This window comes from Mya arenaria, chromosome 4 (assembly GCF_026914265.1).
Source record: "Mya arenaria isolate MELC-2E11 chromosome 4, ASM2691426v1".
NCBI classification, from domain to species: domain Eukaryota; kingdom Metazoa; phylum Mollusca; class Bivalvia; order Myida; family Myidae; genus Mya; species Mya arenaria.
In genome coordinates this window covers 19786382-19803635 of record NC_069125.1, presented here as the reverse complement: position 1 = coordinate 19803635, position 17254 = coordinate 19786382, and the positions used below count along the sequence as shown (strand labels likewise).

The 17254-nt window shown below is 38.0% G+C and overlaps 1 protein-coding gene across 1 annotated transcript in view; it reads right to left on the bottom strand.

Annotated features, from left to right (window-relative positions):
• Nucleotides 1–234: 234 nt before the first annotated feature.
• The window catches only part of LOC128232624 (enterin neuropeptides-like), a 29786-nt gene continuing 12766 nt past the window's right edge, over nucleotides 235–17254 (bottom strand). The window contains exons 2-3 of the mRNA XM_052946289.1: nucleotides 1347–2460; nucleotides 235–569 (exon numbers count right to left, since the gene is read on the bottom strand). Of these exons, the coding sequence (XP_052802249.1) occupies nucleotides 547–569; nucleotides 1347–2427 (1104 nt within the window). The 5' untranslated portion in view covers nucleotides 2428–2460 and the 3' untranslated portion in view covers nucleotides 235–546. The remainder of the gene's footprint in view (nucleotides 570–1346; nucleotides 2461–17254) is intronic.

Genomic DNA, 17254 nt, shown 5'->3' with positions numbered 1-17254 from the left:
AAAGTTTCAGAGGCTATGGCTTATATCTTACTGTTATTTCAAAGGGACAAATGAGCAAAAACATATTTGATAAAGTACACGGACATTTTAGATTTGATCAAGTTCACGTAACCAATAAGTCACGTGGGTTCTCCACCTTGATCACTTTCACAGCTGATATAAAATGTTCGGTAATTATTTAAAACAAGAATGGTCGTGTGGACGAAAGAAGGGATAATATTCAACACATATTACGACACTTTCTATCTCTTTAATGCATCCTAACTAATAATGACATGCATAAAACTGCTTCAAACAGAACATTCTCTCTATTTAATTGTTATTTGCAGTCGCTCCAACTGCTGATCAATGTCTCATTCCGATGTTAAATATCTTTAAACATATATTTAGAAACAATAAACCTTCCGACGGACATAAAACATAAATCTCAAAACGACACCATTAACACGTTAACACAGTTTATAACTTTAAAGAAACACGCTCATAAAATAGACGGTAACGTTGCATCTTCATATCTATATATCTGAGTGGCATCTTTCCAGCTCTTCACTTGTTCCCGCCAAACACATCTGTAAAAGATAAGACCATTTGCGGTAAATATGGAATGCTGATTGTGTCAACTGGCTCCAGACTAACACCGGATACGACAACCATGGAACATTGACTGTGCAAATATGAGACAATGTACTTCAAGAAAGCTGGCCAAAGATGGACGCAAACTATCTCTGTTTCAGTATAAAATGTCGCATGTACATAATACATAATGTCTTCGAACATGTATCGTGATGAGGAAATTAGCTAATGAAGCATGTTGGACCATTGGCGCATAATTGTTAGCTATTAACCCAAAAGAGATGAACGTAGACGTTGCTACAATGACCTTAGTGGACACTTCTTGCCAGAAACTGTAAAACTGATGTCAGTTTAATATTCTAGATATAAATATTCATTAGTACAGGGATAGGTTGTACAAAATGACATGGCAATGACCATAATTGATATAAACTATTGTCTGAAAGTAAATAATGGTTTTATCTAAGTAATGAGGGATCATATTTGGTGCGGCCGTGACCAGTAAATCAGTATAACTGATTTTAGGGACAGATAGTGCAACAATTAAATATATCTAAAGGCATGATTGTTTTTGATAAATTGTGGATCATTGTTTAATGCAGTTTAAGCCAAGGGGGTGTACATGTTAACATATTTTTTACTTCACGTGAATTAATTTTTGCAATATTTTTTATTTGATTGTCAACATTTAACGTAAAATTTTCAGCGGCCAAAATATATTGAATAGTTTTCAGGTTTTCTGAAAGTCACTGCCATTCAAACATATTTTTTACCAGGGTGATCTTGGACGAGAGTAAAGTAATCGTCTGGGAGGTCAGGACGTTTGCCCAATCTGGAGAAATAGGAATATCTGTCAAGACCACCCCTGATATACCGAGATGGTATCGGGGTTTGGCGTTGTGAGAAGTACCAAGGCAAAGCAAACGATCTTCTTTTCCTTGTTAAAGAAGTTTGCGGATTTTCATCTTGATCGTCAGCTGTTTCCATTCGTTTTCCAAGTTGGCTCCTAAATCCCATAGGAAAGCGTTTTCCCAATTGACCGAAAAATCCCATTGGCGCTCTTTTTCCAAGTTGACTTGTAAATCCCATCGGAAATCTCTTGTCTTTTTCCGCAGATTCTTCAACAAAGTTTTCGTACAATTTTTTGCCGAGTTGACTGCTAGATCCCATAGGTGCACGTTTTCCTAACTGTCCTATGAAACCCATTGGTGTACGCTTTCCTAACTGTCCTATGAAACCCATTGGTGCACGCTTTCCTAACTGTCCTATGAAACCCATTGGTGCACGCTTTCCTAACTGTCCTATGAAACCCATTGGTGCACGCTTTCCTAACTGTCCTATGAAACCCATTGGTGCACGCTTTCCTAACTGTCCTATGAAACCCATTGGTGCACGCTTTCCCAACTGTCCTATGAAACCCATTGGTGCACGCTTTCCTAATTGACCGTAGAAACCAAGAGGAGCTCTTTTTCCCAGTTGACCAACATATCCCATAGGAAGCCTTCTTCTTTTCCCAAGCGCCCCAATAAAGGAATATCTATCAACACCTCCTCTCCGCTTGTCCATGCTTCCTTGAAAATCATCATTTTCACCTACAAACTGTCCAGCTTCATCACTCTCATAACTCCCTAAATCGTCATGTTCTAATCCATCATTAAACAACATGCTGTCAGTTTGAAGTTCTTGTAAGTTTGGATTATCTAAGAATTTAACTGCATTGAGGTCTCTTTTGAATAGTTTTACATTGTTTTCGGATTTATCTGAAGTGTCGGTATTTTCAGTCGCTCCATAAACCACCACTATGCATATTACAAACAACGATACATTTAATGTTAAATTCTTCGTTGACGACATGATTAATGGGAGCACTGTACAAAAGGTCGTCTTCTGAAAATACAAAGAAACATGATTTACTTTAATACAGTGTAGAACATGATACATGCGTCTGAATAAAAAAATGGCTTATCATTTCATGAACTTAAGATTCGGAGTCAGTGACAAAATGTTTCCTTGAAAAAAAGGGTTGTCATAGGCACTAATTACTATTTAAAGGAGCATGCAGTGTAACGTGTGGTTAAATCAACACGTTCTGCAGTCTCAACTTAACATGTGTCAGAAGTGTGATGTATGTCATTTAGCAATCACGATCTTCATGTGGCGTTATAAATTGATATATAGCATGTTCTAAGAAAATTAAACAAAGTCATTCATCTCGAAATAATGCATCTCAAAATATTGAACAAATAAAACAGGCAATGTTATGCTTACTACGCGTTTATAATGGAAACCATATGCATATTACACAGTGTTGATGAGCTAGTTAGTGGTATACTACACAGTGTTGTTGCGACTGCTAGATTTGATGCGTATGTTATGCATACGACAGGGTTTTAATGCGAATGTTATGTATCCGACAAAGTTTTCATGCGAATGTTATGTATCCGACAAAGTTTTGATGCGAATGTTATGTATACGACAAAGTATGTATGGGCATGTTATGTATAATACACAGCTTTTATATGAATGTTGTTATGTGAATGTTATTTAGACTACACACTATTTATGGTAATGGTTTGTATTCTACAAAGGTTTTATGAGAATGTTACGTATACAACACATTTTGTTTTTCAAAATGTTATGTAAACTTCATAGTTTTAATATGAATGTTATGTATACTAAATAGTTCTTATTTGTATTGTCTCTTTCTTACAGTTCCAAATTTGCCCATTTCTATTTATTAGAATAGGTCACTGAGATCATATTCCTACACATTCCAGTTCAGTCAATAAAGTTTGCATTAGAACTTGAAGCTGTGGCAATTGATGAGGTCTAATAAAGAAATAGGTAAATGTGCTGATATTCGGCCTTATACGCAGATTTAAATTTAAACCAATCGACACTCAGATATCATAATTTTTAAATATTTCAGTTCCTTAACAACATGATTATATTTTTTTGGAGGGGGGGGGGGGGGCGGTTGCGCTTGAAACAAATGAACAGTTTAATCACAAAAGTTCTCACTTGAGTTGATATTTCATTCATGTTTTAATCCGATAAATGAACACGAAACCGTTTAACCTTAGAAAATAAAATAGAATCCGCACAAATGCCATACTGACATCGCTCTTATTCTGTGCATGCATGTTTCAAAAATGATGATTATGCTCTTTTCAAAAACATGTTTCAAATGTAATAAGTCGTTGAAAATACTCATTGTATCACACACACGCATACACACGCACGCCAGCACGCCAGCACGCCCGCATGCACGCACACATATAGTGCCTTGCATACAACTCATGTTTTAATTATTGACTCCTTGGCTCATCCCTGTAGTTTCCATTTATTACCTCGTATCGATACTTAGCTACCAAGCATACAACTCGTTGCAGTTCATTAGATTCAGTTCGATACATTGGCTGCACAGATAGCCGTAAATATGCCTCCTCGTTCTACTTGCTTCCCTGCCTACCAACTTAGATAATCTCAAGGCTAGTCTACCGCGAATAATTTGAGTCAATATGGTAATTAGCCCTATTCGACTTTTGATGAGAACTGTACAAGTGTCCTATCATTCACAGTCTAAGAGATGAATTATTCACGGAATTATTTCTTGTTTAATGACAAGACGCCTCTTTCAATTGATAAGAATTGTCATTTAACAGACAGATATCGAGTGCTTCAGTACCGTGAGACGACGCCACATCTAACAATTTTCAAAACAATGAAGACACACTTGATAAAACTCTGTTTATGTCTGATAACATGTCTTGCTACAAATTATTAAATGAAATAATTGAAGATTGATTGCGAATATTAAGTGGTACACTGATATATGTTAACTGTGATGTATGTAAACTGGTTCTATGGTGTATGTTAAATGAAACATTGATGTTTGTTGACTGGGAAACTGATGTATGTTGACTGGTCTACTAATGTAATTTGAGTGTTCTACCTATGTATTTTGACTAGTACTCTAGTGTTTGCTAACTGGTACAGTGATTTTTGTTTACTGGTACACTGGTGTATGTTGACTGCTACACTGATGTATGCAGACTGGTTTACTGATGTATGTTAACTGGCACACTGATGTATGTTGATTGGTACACTGGTGTATGTTAACTGGTACACTGATGTATGTTTACTGGTACACTGATGTATGTTGACTGGTACACTGGTGTATGTAGACTGGTACACTGGTGTATGTTGACTGCTACACTGATGTATGCAGACTGGTTTACTGATGTATGTTAACCGGTACACTGATGTATGTTAACACGTACACTGATGTATGCAGACTGGTTTACTGATGTATGTTTACTGGTACACTGATTTATGTTGACTGGTACACTGGTTTTATGTTAACTGTTACACTGATGTATGTTTATTGGTACACTGATGTATGTTGACTGGTACACTGGTGTATGTTGACTGCTACATTGATTTATGCTGACTGGTTTACTGATGTATGTTGAGTGGTACACTGATGTATGTTGACTGGTACACTGGTGTATGTAGACTGGTACACTAGCTGAAGTATGTTGACTGGTACACTGGTGTATGTAGACTGGTACACTAGCTGAAGTATGTTGACTGGTTTACTGATGTTTGTTGACTGGTACACGGATGTATGTTAACCAGTACACTGATGTATGCTGACTGGTTTACTGATGTATGTTAACTGGCACACTGATGTATGTTGATTGGTACACTGGTGTATGTTAACTGGTACACTGATGTATGTTTACTGGTACACTGATGTATGTTGACTGGTACACTGGTGTATGTAGACTGGTACACTGGTGTATGTTGACTGCTACACTGATGTATGCAGACTGGTTTACTGATGTATGTTAACCGGTTCACTGATGTATGTTGACACGTACACTGATGTATGCAGACTGGTTTACTGATGTATGTTTACTGGTACACTGATTTATGTTGACTGGTACACTGGTTTATGTTAACTGTTACACTGATGTATGTTTATTGGTACACTGATGTATGTTGACTGGTACACTGGTGTATGTTGACTGCTACATTGATTTATGCTGACTGGTTTACTGATGTATGTTGAGTGGTACACTGATGTATGTTGACTGGTACACTGGTGTATGTAGACTGGTACACTAGCTGAAGTATGTTGACTGGTACACTGGTGTATGTAGACTGGTACACTAGCTGAAGTATGTTGACTGGTTTACTGATGTTTGTTGACTGGTACACGGATGTATGTTAACCAGTACACTGATGTATGCTGACTGGTTTACTGATGTATGTTAACTGGTACACGGATGTATGTTAACCAGTACACTGATGTATGCTGACTGGTTTACTGATATATGTTAACTGGTACACTGATGTATGTCAACTGGTACACTGGTGTATGTTGACTGGCACACTGATGTATGCTGACTGGTTTACTGACGTATGTTAACTAGCACAATGATGTATGCTAACTGGTACACTGATGTATGTTGACTGGTACACTGGTGTATGTTGACTGCTACACTGATCTATGCTGACTGGTTTACTGATGTATGTTGACTAGTTCACTGATGTATGTTAACAGGTACACTGATGTATGTTAACTGGTACACTGGTGTATGCTGACTGGTACACTGGTGTATGCTGACTGGTACACTGGTGTATGTTGACTGCTACACTGGAGTATGCTGACTGGTACACTGCATGGTGTATGTTAACTGGTACACTGGTGTATGCTGACTGGTACACTGATGTATGCTGACTGGTATATAGTGACTGGTACACTGGTGTATGCTGACTGGTACACTGGTGTAGGCTGACTGGTACACTGATGTATGCTGACTGGTACACTGATGTATGTTAATGACAATAGGATAAAATGAAATATTATAATTTCATTTAAAACATTTTGTTTTGATATTCTACGCCAAATGAGCATTTATTTGCACATTTAATACGATCAATGTTTTTTTTCCTAGGTTTTATCGAGTTTACGGGTTAATTTCCGGGGAATCAACCTGTCCGAATCCAATGAGTCACATTCTATTTTTAACCGATCCCCGTCCGCGACCAAAATGTAGTCAACACAGAAATATACATGTATGTCATTACGCGGTATTTTAAAACTATTTGCATATTCTGCTATTTGTATTGCGTTTTGTAGCTCGTCCATAATAAAAATGCGTTTTCTATTATTTTAATTACGTAATTACGTAAAAACTCAGCTTATTCGCACTCGAACCGCACACCATATTACGAACGAATGCTTATTACAGCCCTTCATATAGCAAATGCTACAAGGTCGATACGCCGGTGCGAACATGAATTCGACAAATGTTAAAAATGTTTTGTTGATCTGCTGATGGTAGAATCCGATTTACGGTTTTAAAAGTCTGAAGACCTGACCACCCCGGTATCTCAAAAGTATATCGTTCGCTTCGGGTGCGGTAGGTGTTCAAACACAGGCCGCATCAGACCGGAAGACGTTAAATTATGGTACCAGTAACTCCATTGCCTAACGCATTTACAAGGTAGCATTGAGAAAATGGTGTACTCAGTACTGGTTCAACCAGGAAAGTTGTATCCCGTCTATCGGCGCTTTATACCGAGCGCGATAAAGAACCAAGAGGTCTCTTCTCAAAGAGCTAGGGTATCGCACCCGGATATCTTGTATCTCACTCTGTTTCTTCAAGTTTTCCGATGTCTGGATTTGACTGCGAAACTGCATTTCTATCTCATGTCACGTATGTTTAAGCACAATTTTAGTCGTGATGGCGTTACGGCGGGGTCAAGCCATAATGCAGACACTTGGCGCGGGCAGACCTCGACAAACTGACATAAACAAACAAATAGGTCACAGTAATCACAGTATGCACACAGCAATCACGATTTGATAGAGACAGTTCTTAACATAAATGGAAAGTGAAAGGAGGATAGACTTTTGCGTTCACATTGTGTTGATCTGGCGACGGTTTGTGCGAATGACTCCGCTTTACTAGTATTCTTACTGTTAAATGACTCATTTTTCTATTTTACTGCATTGTCGTTGAATTCTCATCACACACATGTTGAGTTTTCGGGTGAATTAAATAATACCTAATAATGTTCCTCTGAATGTGATGAATATTTGTTTAATTGTGTTTGGCCCTATTTACAAGGAATAATTACAATTTTACAACATCCGTAAAACATTAACTTTGGGAATGTTCCTGATTCTGTTTCTAACGAAGTAATTAAGGTCTTGAGAATGTTTGACAGATATTCCTGCCAATGAAGACTGATGATGACTCTAGAATAACTATTTAAAACAAAAAGGAGACATAAAAATAATGAGTTGGTTTACCTAACTATACGTTTATTAAGATAAATATTATTTCAAATTCAACATAAATTCAAATCAAAATTATATCAAATTGTGGTTTGTAGAAATTAAACAATTACACTGCCTTAACCTATATATGCCAATCTCTTAAATCTAGTGAAGTTATTCTTAAACTGAATTTCATTATTTTCACCAACATAAAAGTGAATGCGTCAAATGGTCATTTCGACTGTTACTTGCAGACATGTATAAACGGTATCCGCTGTTATTTCGGCTTATTGTACAACAACAACAAACTACAGCGACATCGGCTAAACGAAATCATAGTGTTTTGTTCCGTGACTTAGCACGGATTGTGTCCTTTTAAACACAACGTTTTTAATTTCAACATTGTTGAAGTTATGTGACGTTATGTGAAGTGATGTGTCCTTATGTGACGTTATGTGAAGTGAGGTGTCGTTATGTGACGTTATGTGAAGTGATGTGTCCTTATGTGACGTTATGTGAAGTGAGGTGTCGTTATGTGACGTTATGTGAAGTGATGTGTCCTTATGTGACGTTATGTGAAGTGAGGTGTCGTTATGTGACGTTATGTGAAGTGATGTGTCCTTATGTGACGTTATGTGAAGTGAGGTGTCGTTATGTGACGTTATGTGAAGTGATGTGTTGTTATGTGTCGTTATGTAAAGTGATGTGTCCTTATGTGACGTTATGTGAAGTGAGGTGTCGTTATGTGACGTTATGTGAAGTGAGGTGTCGTTATGTGACGTTATGTGAAGTGATGTGTTGTTATGTGTCGTTATGTAAAGTGGTGTGTCCTTATGTGACGTTATGTGAAGTGAGGTGTCGTTATGTGACGTTATGTGAAGTGATGTGTTGTTATGTGTCGTTATGTAAAGTGGTGTGTCTTTATGTGACGTTATGTGAAGTGATGTGTCCTTATGTGACGTTATGTGAAGTGAGGTGTCGTTATGTGCCGTTATGTGAAGTGATGTGTTGTTATGTGTCGTTATGTAAAGTGATGTGTCCTTATGTGACGTTATGTGAAGTGAGGCGTCGTTATGTGAAGTGAGGTGTCGTTATGTGAAGTGAGGTGTCGTTATGTGACGTTATGTGAAGTGAGGCGTCGTTATGTGACGTTATGTGAAGTGATATGTTGTTATGTGTCGTTATGTGAAGTGATGTGTTGTTATGTGACGTTATGTGAAGTGAGGTGTCGTTCTGTGCAGTAATGCGTCGTTCCGTGAAGTGATATGTTGTAACGTTAAGTTATATTACGTTATGTGTCGTTATTTGAAATTGAAGTCATTTGTATTTTTTGAAGTTATGTATTTTTCTGTTAAGTGATGTGTCGTTATGTGACGTTATGTGAAGTGAGGTGTCGTTATGTGAAGTGAGGTGTCTTTATGTGAAGTGAGGTGTTGGTATGTGACGTTATGTGAAGTGATGTGTCGTTATGTGACGTAATGTGAAGTGAGGTGACGTTATGTGAAGTGAGGTGTCGTTATGTGAAGTGAGGTGTCTTTATATGACGTAATGTGAATTAAGGTGTCGTTATGTGAAGTGAGGTGACGTTATGTGAAGTGATGTGTCGTTATGTGAAATGAGGTGTCTTTATATGACGTAATGTGAATTAAGGTGACGCTATGTGAAGTGAGGTGTCGTTATGTAAAGTGATGTTTCCTTATATGACATTATGTCAAGTGAGGTGTCGTTATGTGAAGTGATGTGACGTTTTATGACGTTATGTGAAGTGAGGTGTCGTTATGCGCAGTGATGTTTCCTTATATGACGTTATGTGAAGTGAAGTGACGTTATGTGAACTGATGTGACGTTTTATGACGTTATGTGAAGTGAGGTGTCGTTATGCGCAGTGATGTTTCCTTATATGACGTTATGTGAAGTGAGGTGACGTTATGTAAAGTGAGGTGACGTTATGTGAAGTGATGTGTCGTTATGTGACGTTTTGTGAAATGAGGTGACGTTATGTGAAGTGAGGTGTCGTTATGTGAAGTGAGGTGTCTTTTTAAGACGTAATGTGAATTGAGGTGTCTTTATGTGAAGTGAGGTGTTATGTCAAGTGAGATGTCGTTATGTGAAGTGATGTGTCGTTATATGACGTTATATCAAGTGAGGTGTCGTTATGTGAAGTGGTGTGTTGTTATGTGTCGTTATGTGAAGAGATGTTTCGTTATGTGACGTTATGTGAAGTGAGGTGACGTTATGTGAAGTGAGGTGTCGTAATGTGAAGTGAGGTTTTGTTATGTGAAGTGAGGTGTCGTTATGTGAAGTCATGTGTCGTTATGTGAAGTCATGTGTCGTTATTTGAAGTCATGTGTCGTTCTTTAAAGTGAGATGTCGTTCTATGAAGTAATGTCTCGTTCTATGAAGTTATGTTTTATATTGTGAAGTTATGTGTCGTTATGTGAAGTTACGTGACATTATGTTAAGTTCAGTGAAGGTATGTGTCGTTATGTGAAGCAATGTCTCGTTCTGTGAAGTTATGTTTTATATTGAAAAGTTATGTGTCGTTATATGAAGTAACGTGTCGTTCTGTGAAGTTATGTGTCGTTCAGTGAAGTTATGTGTCGTCCAGTGAAGTTATGTGTCGTTCAGTGAAGTTATGTGTCGTTATGTGAAGTTATGTGTCGTTCAGTGAAGTTATGTGTCGTCCAGTGAAGTTATGTGTCGTTCAGTGAAGTTATGTGTCGTTCAGTGAAGTTATGTGTCGTTATGTGAAGTTACGTGTCGTTCAGTGAAGTTATGTGTCGTTCAGTGAAGTTATGTGTCGTTCAGTGAAGTTATGTGTCGTTATATGAAGTTATGTGTCGTTATGTGAAGTTACGTGTCGATCTGTGAAGTTATGTGTCGTAATGTTACGTGTCGTTAGTTGAAGTTATGTGTTTATTCAGTGAAGTTATGTGTTGTTCAGTGAAGTCATATGCCGTTATGTGAAGGTCTGTGTCGTTATGTGAAGGTATGTGTCGTTCTCTGAAAGAATGTGTCGTTATGTGAAAGTATGTGTCGTTATGTGAAGGTATGTGTCGTTATGTGAAAGTATGTGTCGTTATGTGAAGGTATGTGTCGCTCTGTTAAGGTATGTGTCGTTATGTGAAGGTATGTGTCGTTCTGTGAAGGTATGTGTCGTTATGTGAAGGTATGTGTCCCTCTGTTAAGGTATGTGTCGTTATGTGAAGGTATGTGTCGTTTTGTGAAGGTATGTGTCGTAATGTTAAGGTATGTGTCGTTATGTGAAGGTATGTGTCCCTCTGTTAAGGTATGTGTCGTTATGTGAAGGTATGTGTCGTTATGTGAAGGTATGTGTCGTTCTGTGAAGGTATGTGTCGTTATGTGAAGGTATGTGTCGTTATGTGAAGGTATGTGTCGCTCTGTTAAGGTATGTGTCGTTATGTGAAGGTATGTGTCCCTCTGTTAAGGTATGTGTCGTTATGTGAAGGTATGTGTCGTTATGTGAAGGTATGTGTCGTAATGTGAAGGTAGGTGTCCCTCTGTTAAGGTATGTGTCGTTATGTGAAGGTATGTGTCGTTATGTGAAGGTATGTGTCGTTATGTGAAGGTATGTGTCGTTCTGTGAAGGTAGGTGTCCCTCTGTTAAGGTATGTGTCGTTATGTGAAGGTATGTGTCGTTATGTGAAGGTATGTGTCGTTATGTGAAGGTATGTGTCGTAATGTGAAGGTATGTGTCGTTATGTGAAGGTATGTGTCGTAATGTTAAGGTATGTGTCGTTATGTGAAGGTATGTGTCGTTATGTGAAGGTATGTGTCGTTATGTGAAGGTATGTGTCGTAATGTTAAGGTATGTGTCGTTATGTGAAGTTATGTGTCGCTCTGTGAAGGTAGGTGTCGTTATGTGAAGGTATGTGTCGCTCTGTTAAGGTATGTGTCGTTATGTGAAGGTATGTGTCGTTATGTGAAGGTAGGTGTCGTTATGTGAAGGTATGTGTCGCTCTGTTAAGGTATGTGTCGTTATGTGAAGGTATGTGTCGTTCTGTGAAGGTATGTGTCGTTATGTGAAGGTATGTGTCGTTATGTGAAGGTATGTGTCGTTCTCTGAAAGAATGTGTCGTTATGTGAAAGTATGTGTCGTTCTGTGAAGGTATGTGTCGTTATGTGAAGGTAGGTGTCGTTATGTGAAGGTATGTGTCGCTCTGTTAAGGTATGTGTCGTTATGTGAAGGTATGTGTCGTTATGTGAAGGTATGTGTCGTTATGTGAAGGTAGGTGTCGCTCTGTTAAGGTATGTGTCGTTATGTGAAGGTAGGTGTCGTTATGTGAAGGTATGTGTCGTTCTGTGAAGGTATGTGTCGTTATGTGAAGGTAGGTGTCGTTATGTGAAGGTATGTGTCGTTCTGTGAAGGTATGTGTCGTTATGTGAAGGTAGGTGTCGCTCTGTGAAGGTATGTGTCGTTATGTGAAGGTATGTGTCGTTATGTGAAGGTAGGTGTCGCTCTGTGAAGGTAGGTGTCGTTATGTGAAGGTATGTGTCGTTATGTGAAGGTATGTGTCGTTATGTGAAGGTAGGTGTCGTTATGTGAAGGTATGTGTCGTTCTGTGAAGGTATGTGTCGTTATGTGAAGGTAGGTGTCGCTCTGTGAAGGTATGTGTCGTTATGTGAAGGTATGTGTCGTTATGTGAAGGTAGGTGTCGTTATGTGAAGGTAGGTGTCGTTCTGTGAAGGTATGTGTCGTTATGTGAAGGTATGTGTCGCTCTGTTAAGGTATGTGTCGTTATGTGAAGGTATGTGTCGTTATGTGAAGGTATGTGTCGTAATGTGAAGGTATGTGTCGTTATGTGAAGTTCTATGTCGTTCTGTGAAGTGATGTGTCGTTATGTGAAAGTATGTGTCGTTATGTGAAAGTATGTGTCGTTCTGTGAAGGTATTTGTCGTTTTGTGAAGGTATATGTCGTTATGTGAAAGTATGTGTCGTTATGTGAAGTGATGTGTCGTTATGTGACGTTATGTGAAGTGAGGTGTTGGTATGTGACGTTATGTGAAGTGAGGTGTTGGTATGTGTCGTTATGTGAAGTGAGGTGTTGGTATGTGACGTTGTGTGAAGTGAGGTGTTGGTATGTGACGTTATGTGAAGTGAGGTGTTGGTATGTGACGTCATGTGCGAAAGGTGTTGGTATGTGACGTTATGTGAAGTGAGGTGTTGGTATGTGACGTTATGTAAAGTGATGTGTTGGTATGTGACGTTATGTGAAGTGAGGTGTTGGTATGTGACGTTATGTGAAGTGAGGTGTTGGTATGTAACGTTATGTGAAGTGAGCTGTTGGTATGTGACGTTATGTGAAGTGAGGTGTTGGTATGTGACGTTATGTGAAGTGAGGTGTTGGTATGTGACGTTATGTGAAGTGATGTGTCGTAATGTGAAGTGATGTGAAGTGAGGTGTCGTTATGTGAAGTGATGTTTCCTTATATGACGTTATGTGAAGTGATGTGTCGTTATGTGACGTTTTGTGAAGTGAGGTGTCGTTATGTGACGTTATGTGAAGTGAGGTGTTGGTATGTGACGTTATGTGAAGTGATGTGTCGTTATGTGTCGTTCAGTAAGGTATGTGTCGTTTTTTGAAGGTATGTGTCGTTCTGTGAAGTAATGTGTCACTCGTTTAGTGTCTGGTATATGTATAAACCATGCGCCTCTAAGCAGGACCATCGGCTGTGCGTGTCCCTGTAGTTTCCATCGTATCATTGCATCATGATCAAATAACAGAAACGAGTTACAGATAAATATTGACATAGTCAGTGACAACACGTGCGGGAATTTCATCGTTTGTTATTTTTAAGCCTTTTTCAAACATCATTTCGACATTTTAACAACGTAAGGCTAATTGAGCTTCTTACGCGATCTGTACCCTTTTCAAAGCAAACCTAGCTGCGCTAAAAACGTTCAACGTATAGTGAAACAATGCACTAAGTGATGTGTCGTTATGACAAGTAATGTGTTATAATGTGAAGTTATGAGTCGTTATGTGAAGTCAGGTGTCGTTATGTGACGTTATGTGAAGTGAGGTGTCGTTATGTGAAGTGAGGTGTTGGTATGTGACGTCATGTGAAGTGATGTGTCGTTATGTAACGTTATGTGAAGTGAGGTGTTGGTATGTGACGTTATGTGAAGTACTGTGTCGTTATGTGTCGTTCTTTGAAGGTATGTGTCGTTCTGTGAAGTAATGTGTCACTCGTATAGTGTCTGGTATATGTATAAACCATGCGCCTCTAAGCAGGACCATCGGCTGTGCGTGTCCCTGTAGTTTCCATCGTATCATTGCATCATGATCAAATAACAGAAACGAGTTACAGATAAATATTGACATAGTCAGTGACAACACGTGCGGGAATTTCGTCGTTTGTTATTTTTAAGCCTTTGTCAAACATCATTTCGACATTTTAACAACGTAAGGCTAATTGAGCTTCTTACGTGATCTGTACCCTTTTCGAAGCAAACCCAGCTGTGCTAAAAACGTTCAACGTATAGCGAAACAATGCACCAAATGCCCTTTAAAACACACAAAACATCAGTTTAACCTGGAAAAGTACACGTGACGATCTGTTTGAGTACAATATTTTCTTCTCCATAATACTCATGGAAGGTCCATCAACGCCGTGTGTACATAGCGTGTCAAACCTCATTGTGGACCATTATTGGTTTCAGTACATATCAAGCCATCTACATTGTTTCGACACTAGAAAGGAGTCCATTCGAAATGATTTCCTGTTAGTTCAATGGTGTTTCTCATTTCCATTTATTCATCGCCCATGACCTTATTTACAAAATGAGACAAATGTGATACAACAAGGAACACATATTGTACAAACACGATTGTCCCGTTATTCATGTTGGAAAGAGATTGGCACATGTTGCGTGTCCAAATTCTGGAGAAAAAATGATCATTTAACATGGTGTCAGATAATAATTACTGTACCTAGTTCGCATTGATTACCCTGCACTAGACGTTTGTCATTTTGGCCTAGTTTGTATAACCCTATTGTCTTTAATAACTAACCCGTGCCGAAAACTGGGCGGGGGAAACCTGGGCGGGGCAATTGATTTTGAAAGACAATAATACCAGATAAAGGTCATTCCTCATGGTATGGTTATGTTGTGTGATTGCTGGGTACTTTTTAAAGTACATTTGCAACAGAAACTACAATGCATACTTTGACTCACTAGACTCACAAGAGATCAATAGGATTGTTTTAAGAAAATAAATTCATGCACTTGGTGAATATAAAATACATTTAGACAATAACGGCAATACCGACACTAAGGTCAAACAGGAATGATTTGTCGGTTTTTGATGTCTGACATAACTATCAACACCCGCTACTTCCAAGAACAACTATAACAATTTTGAAACACAAAACCATTTTCAACAGAATTTATAAAATTAAAGGATGCTATGAATATGCAATAAAATAAAACACATAATTTCCCAATGGGAAGGATCGCAAAATGAACATGCTAATGCTTTCTTTTTATTCAACTCGTTATAATAGAACCCCCATTGTTAATTTTACTAAATTGATGAAAGGCAATTTGTCTTTTTTGACTGATGAAATTTCACCTTTCGCGTAGTTTGTCATGTTGTTGTCCCCAGTGAGTCTTGTCCTTATATGCGAATAACTACCATGTTTTCAAAAGGCAATGATGAATTACTACAGTCGGGCGCTCCAAATACTGCTGGGGAGTCATTATGTTTTAATAAATTATATTTTCCTTAATTCATATGTGTACGCAGGTCAAGCTAAAAAGTTCGACTTTAAAAGGAGAAAGTTTTTATGACTATTAAATATTTTCTCGACATAAAGATGAACCCATGTACCAACTGTCCGTTTGAATATGGAATTTAGTTAATATTTTTGTTGTCGCTAACATCGCCGAAGGCACCAACTTGGCAGAAACAGATCATTTCGCAGAAACAATTTGTCAAAACATGTCCTGGAGGGATGCTTCATTTTATTCATCCCATGCTCTTCTTTTATCCATAACAAAATCATTTATGAACTGATAATGCCATGTATTTTCAAAGCAATTCATCCTTGTTGTCTCTATAGATGAGTTCCAAATGACACAAATAGTTTGCTTTGATGTGCTTTAACATGGTTGAATTAGGAGCAAAGATTTATTGGGTTTTCATACGCACTTATTAAATTCCACGCAATTCCATGGCTTGCAAGCCTTGCTTGTTCTTTTGTTGTGCTTTCGATGACGCAAATTTAACAAGATTTTCTCTCGCTAAACGATTGCAGCAGTTGAACTTAATTTGCGGAACGTTTTAAGCATATGTGCATTTTGTATGTTAAAGGCTCCTTATGCAAAATGATCGATACATCAAAGCGGAATACTAAACATAACATACATTTGGCTGATTGCAATTATCTTTCCAAAACAGAAGAAATTGAAATTGAAATGCAATAAATGAAAGGGCACTATTATTAAAAAAAAATACGTACACATGTGATTCGTGAGTGCTCAAAGATTTACTGTGATCTACTATCATCACAAAAGGTAGAAATACCGTGTTTTCTTCACATATCTTTCAAATTAAACTCGGTATCCTTCACAAGAACCAATGTTTTCAACATTTATTCATCCTTTTTGGTATATTACAACTACTGTTTTAATTGTGGTAAATCTTATTTGGGAGTAAGAGTGCATCTTAAATAATGGTTTCTGACTTTAGCATATCCTGTATGTTCCTGTTACTGCTTAGTCTTTAATTGTCAAGCGCTCTAAATACCGTTGTTGTTGTTTTTAAATCTCAAGGCAAAGGGGATCAGTAATATTTCCGTCAATTCCACGCTAAGCTTGGCTACCCTTTTAGAAAGCCTAAAATGAGATATTTCTAGGAGCGGAAATTTATTAATTAACAGTACGATAACGTACTATTGACATTTTCACGGCTGTTTGTTGTCCTCTTTCTGTGCGATATGGACATTTTGTAGGGCTGATAACTTTTATCTTTCCGAGCATTGTCTGCGTCCCTGTTGCTTCACAAAACTAATTCAAACACTATCAATTATTGAGCACCAAACACGATATGCGTACGCATGTTTAGACATGGACAAATAAAGTGGTTCCAGTTGGTTTTGGCCAACAAGAGAAGTCCATCAGCTAATTAATGTGAGGTCGATAGAAGTGAAACAATCAACTAAAAGTATGACTTTTACAAATATTTGACACCGATTGTCATAAACCACCATTTTTATTAAAATGCTAATTTGAAATTTGATATGTTCTATTGTTGTATAACTAGAGTAACGCCATTTGTTATAAATGAGAACACATTTCTCCGATAGCTAACAAGGGAGTCCTATCCTGTGTGAGGATTGTTAAATTTTCTGCGAACC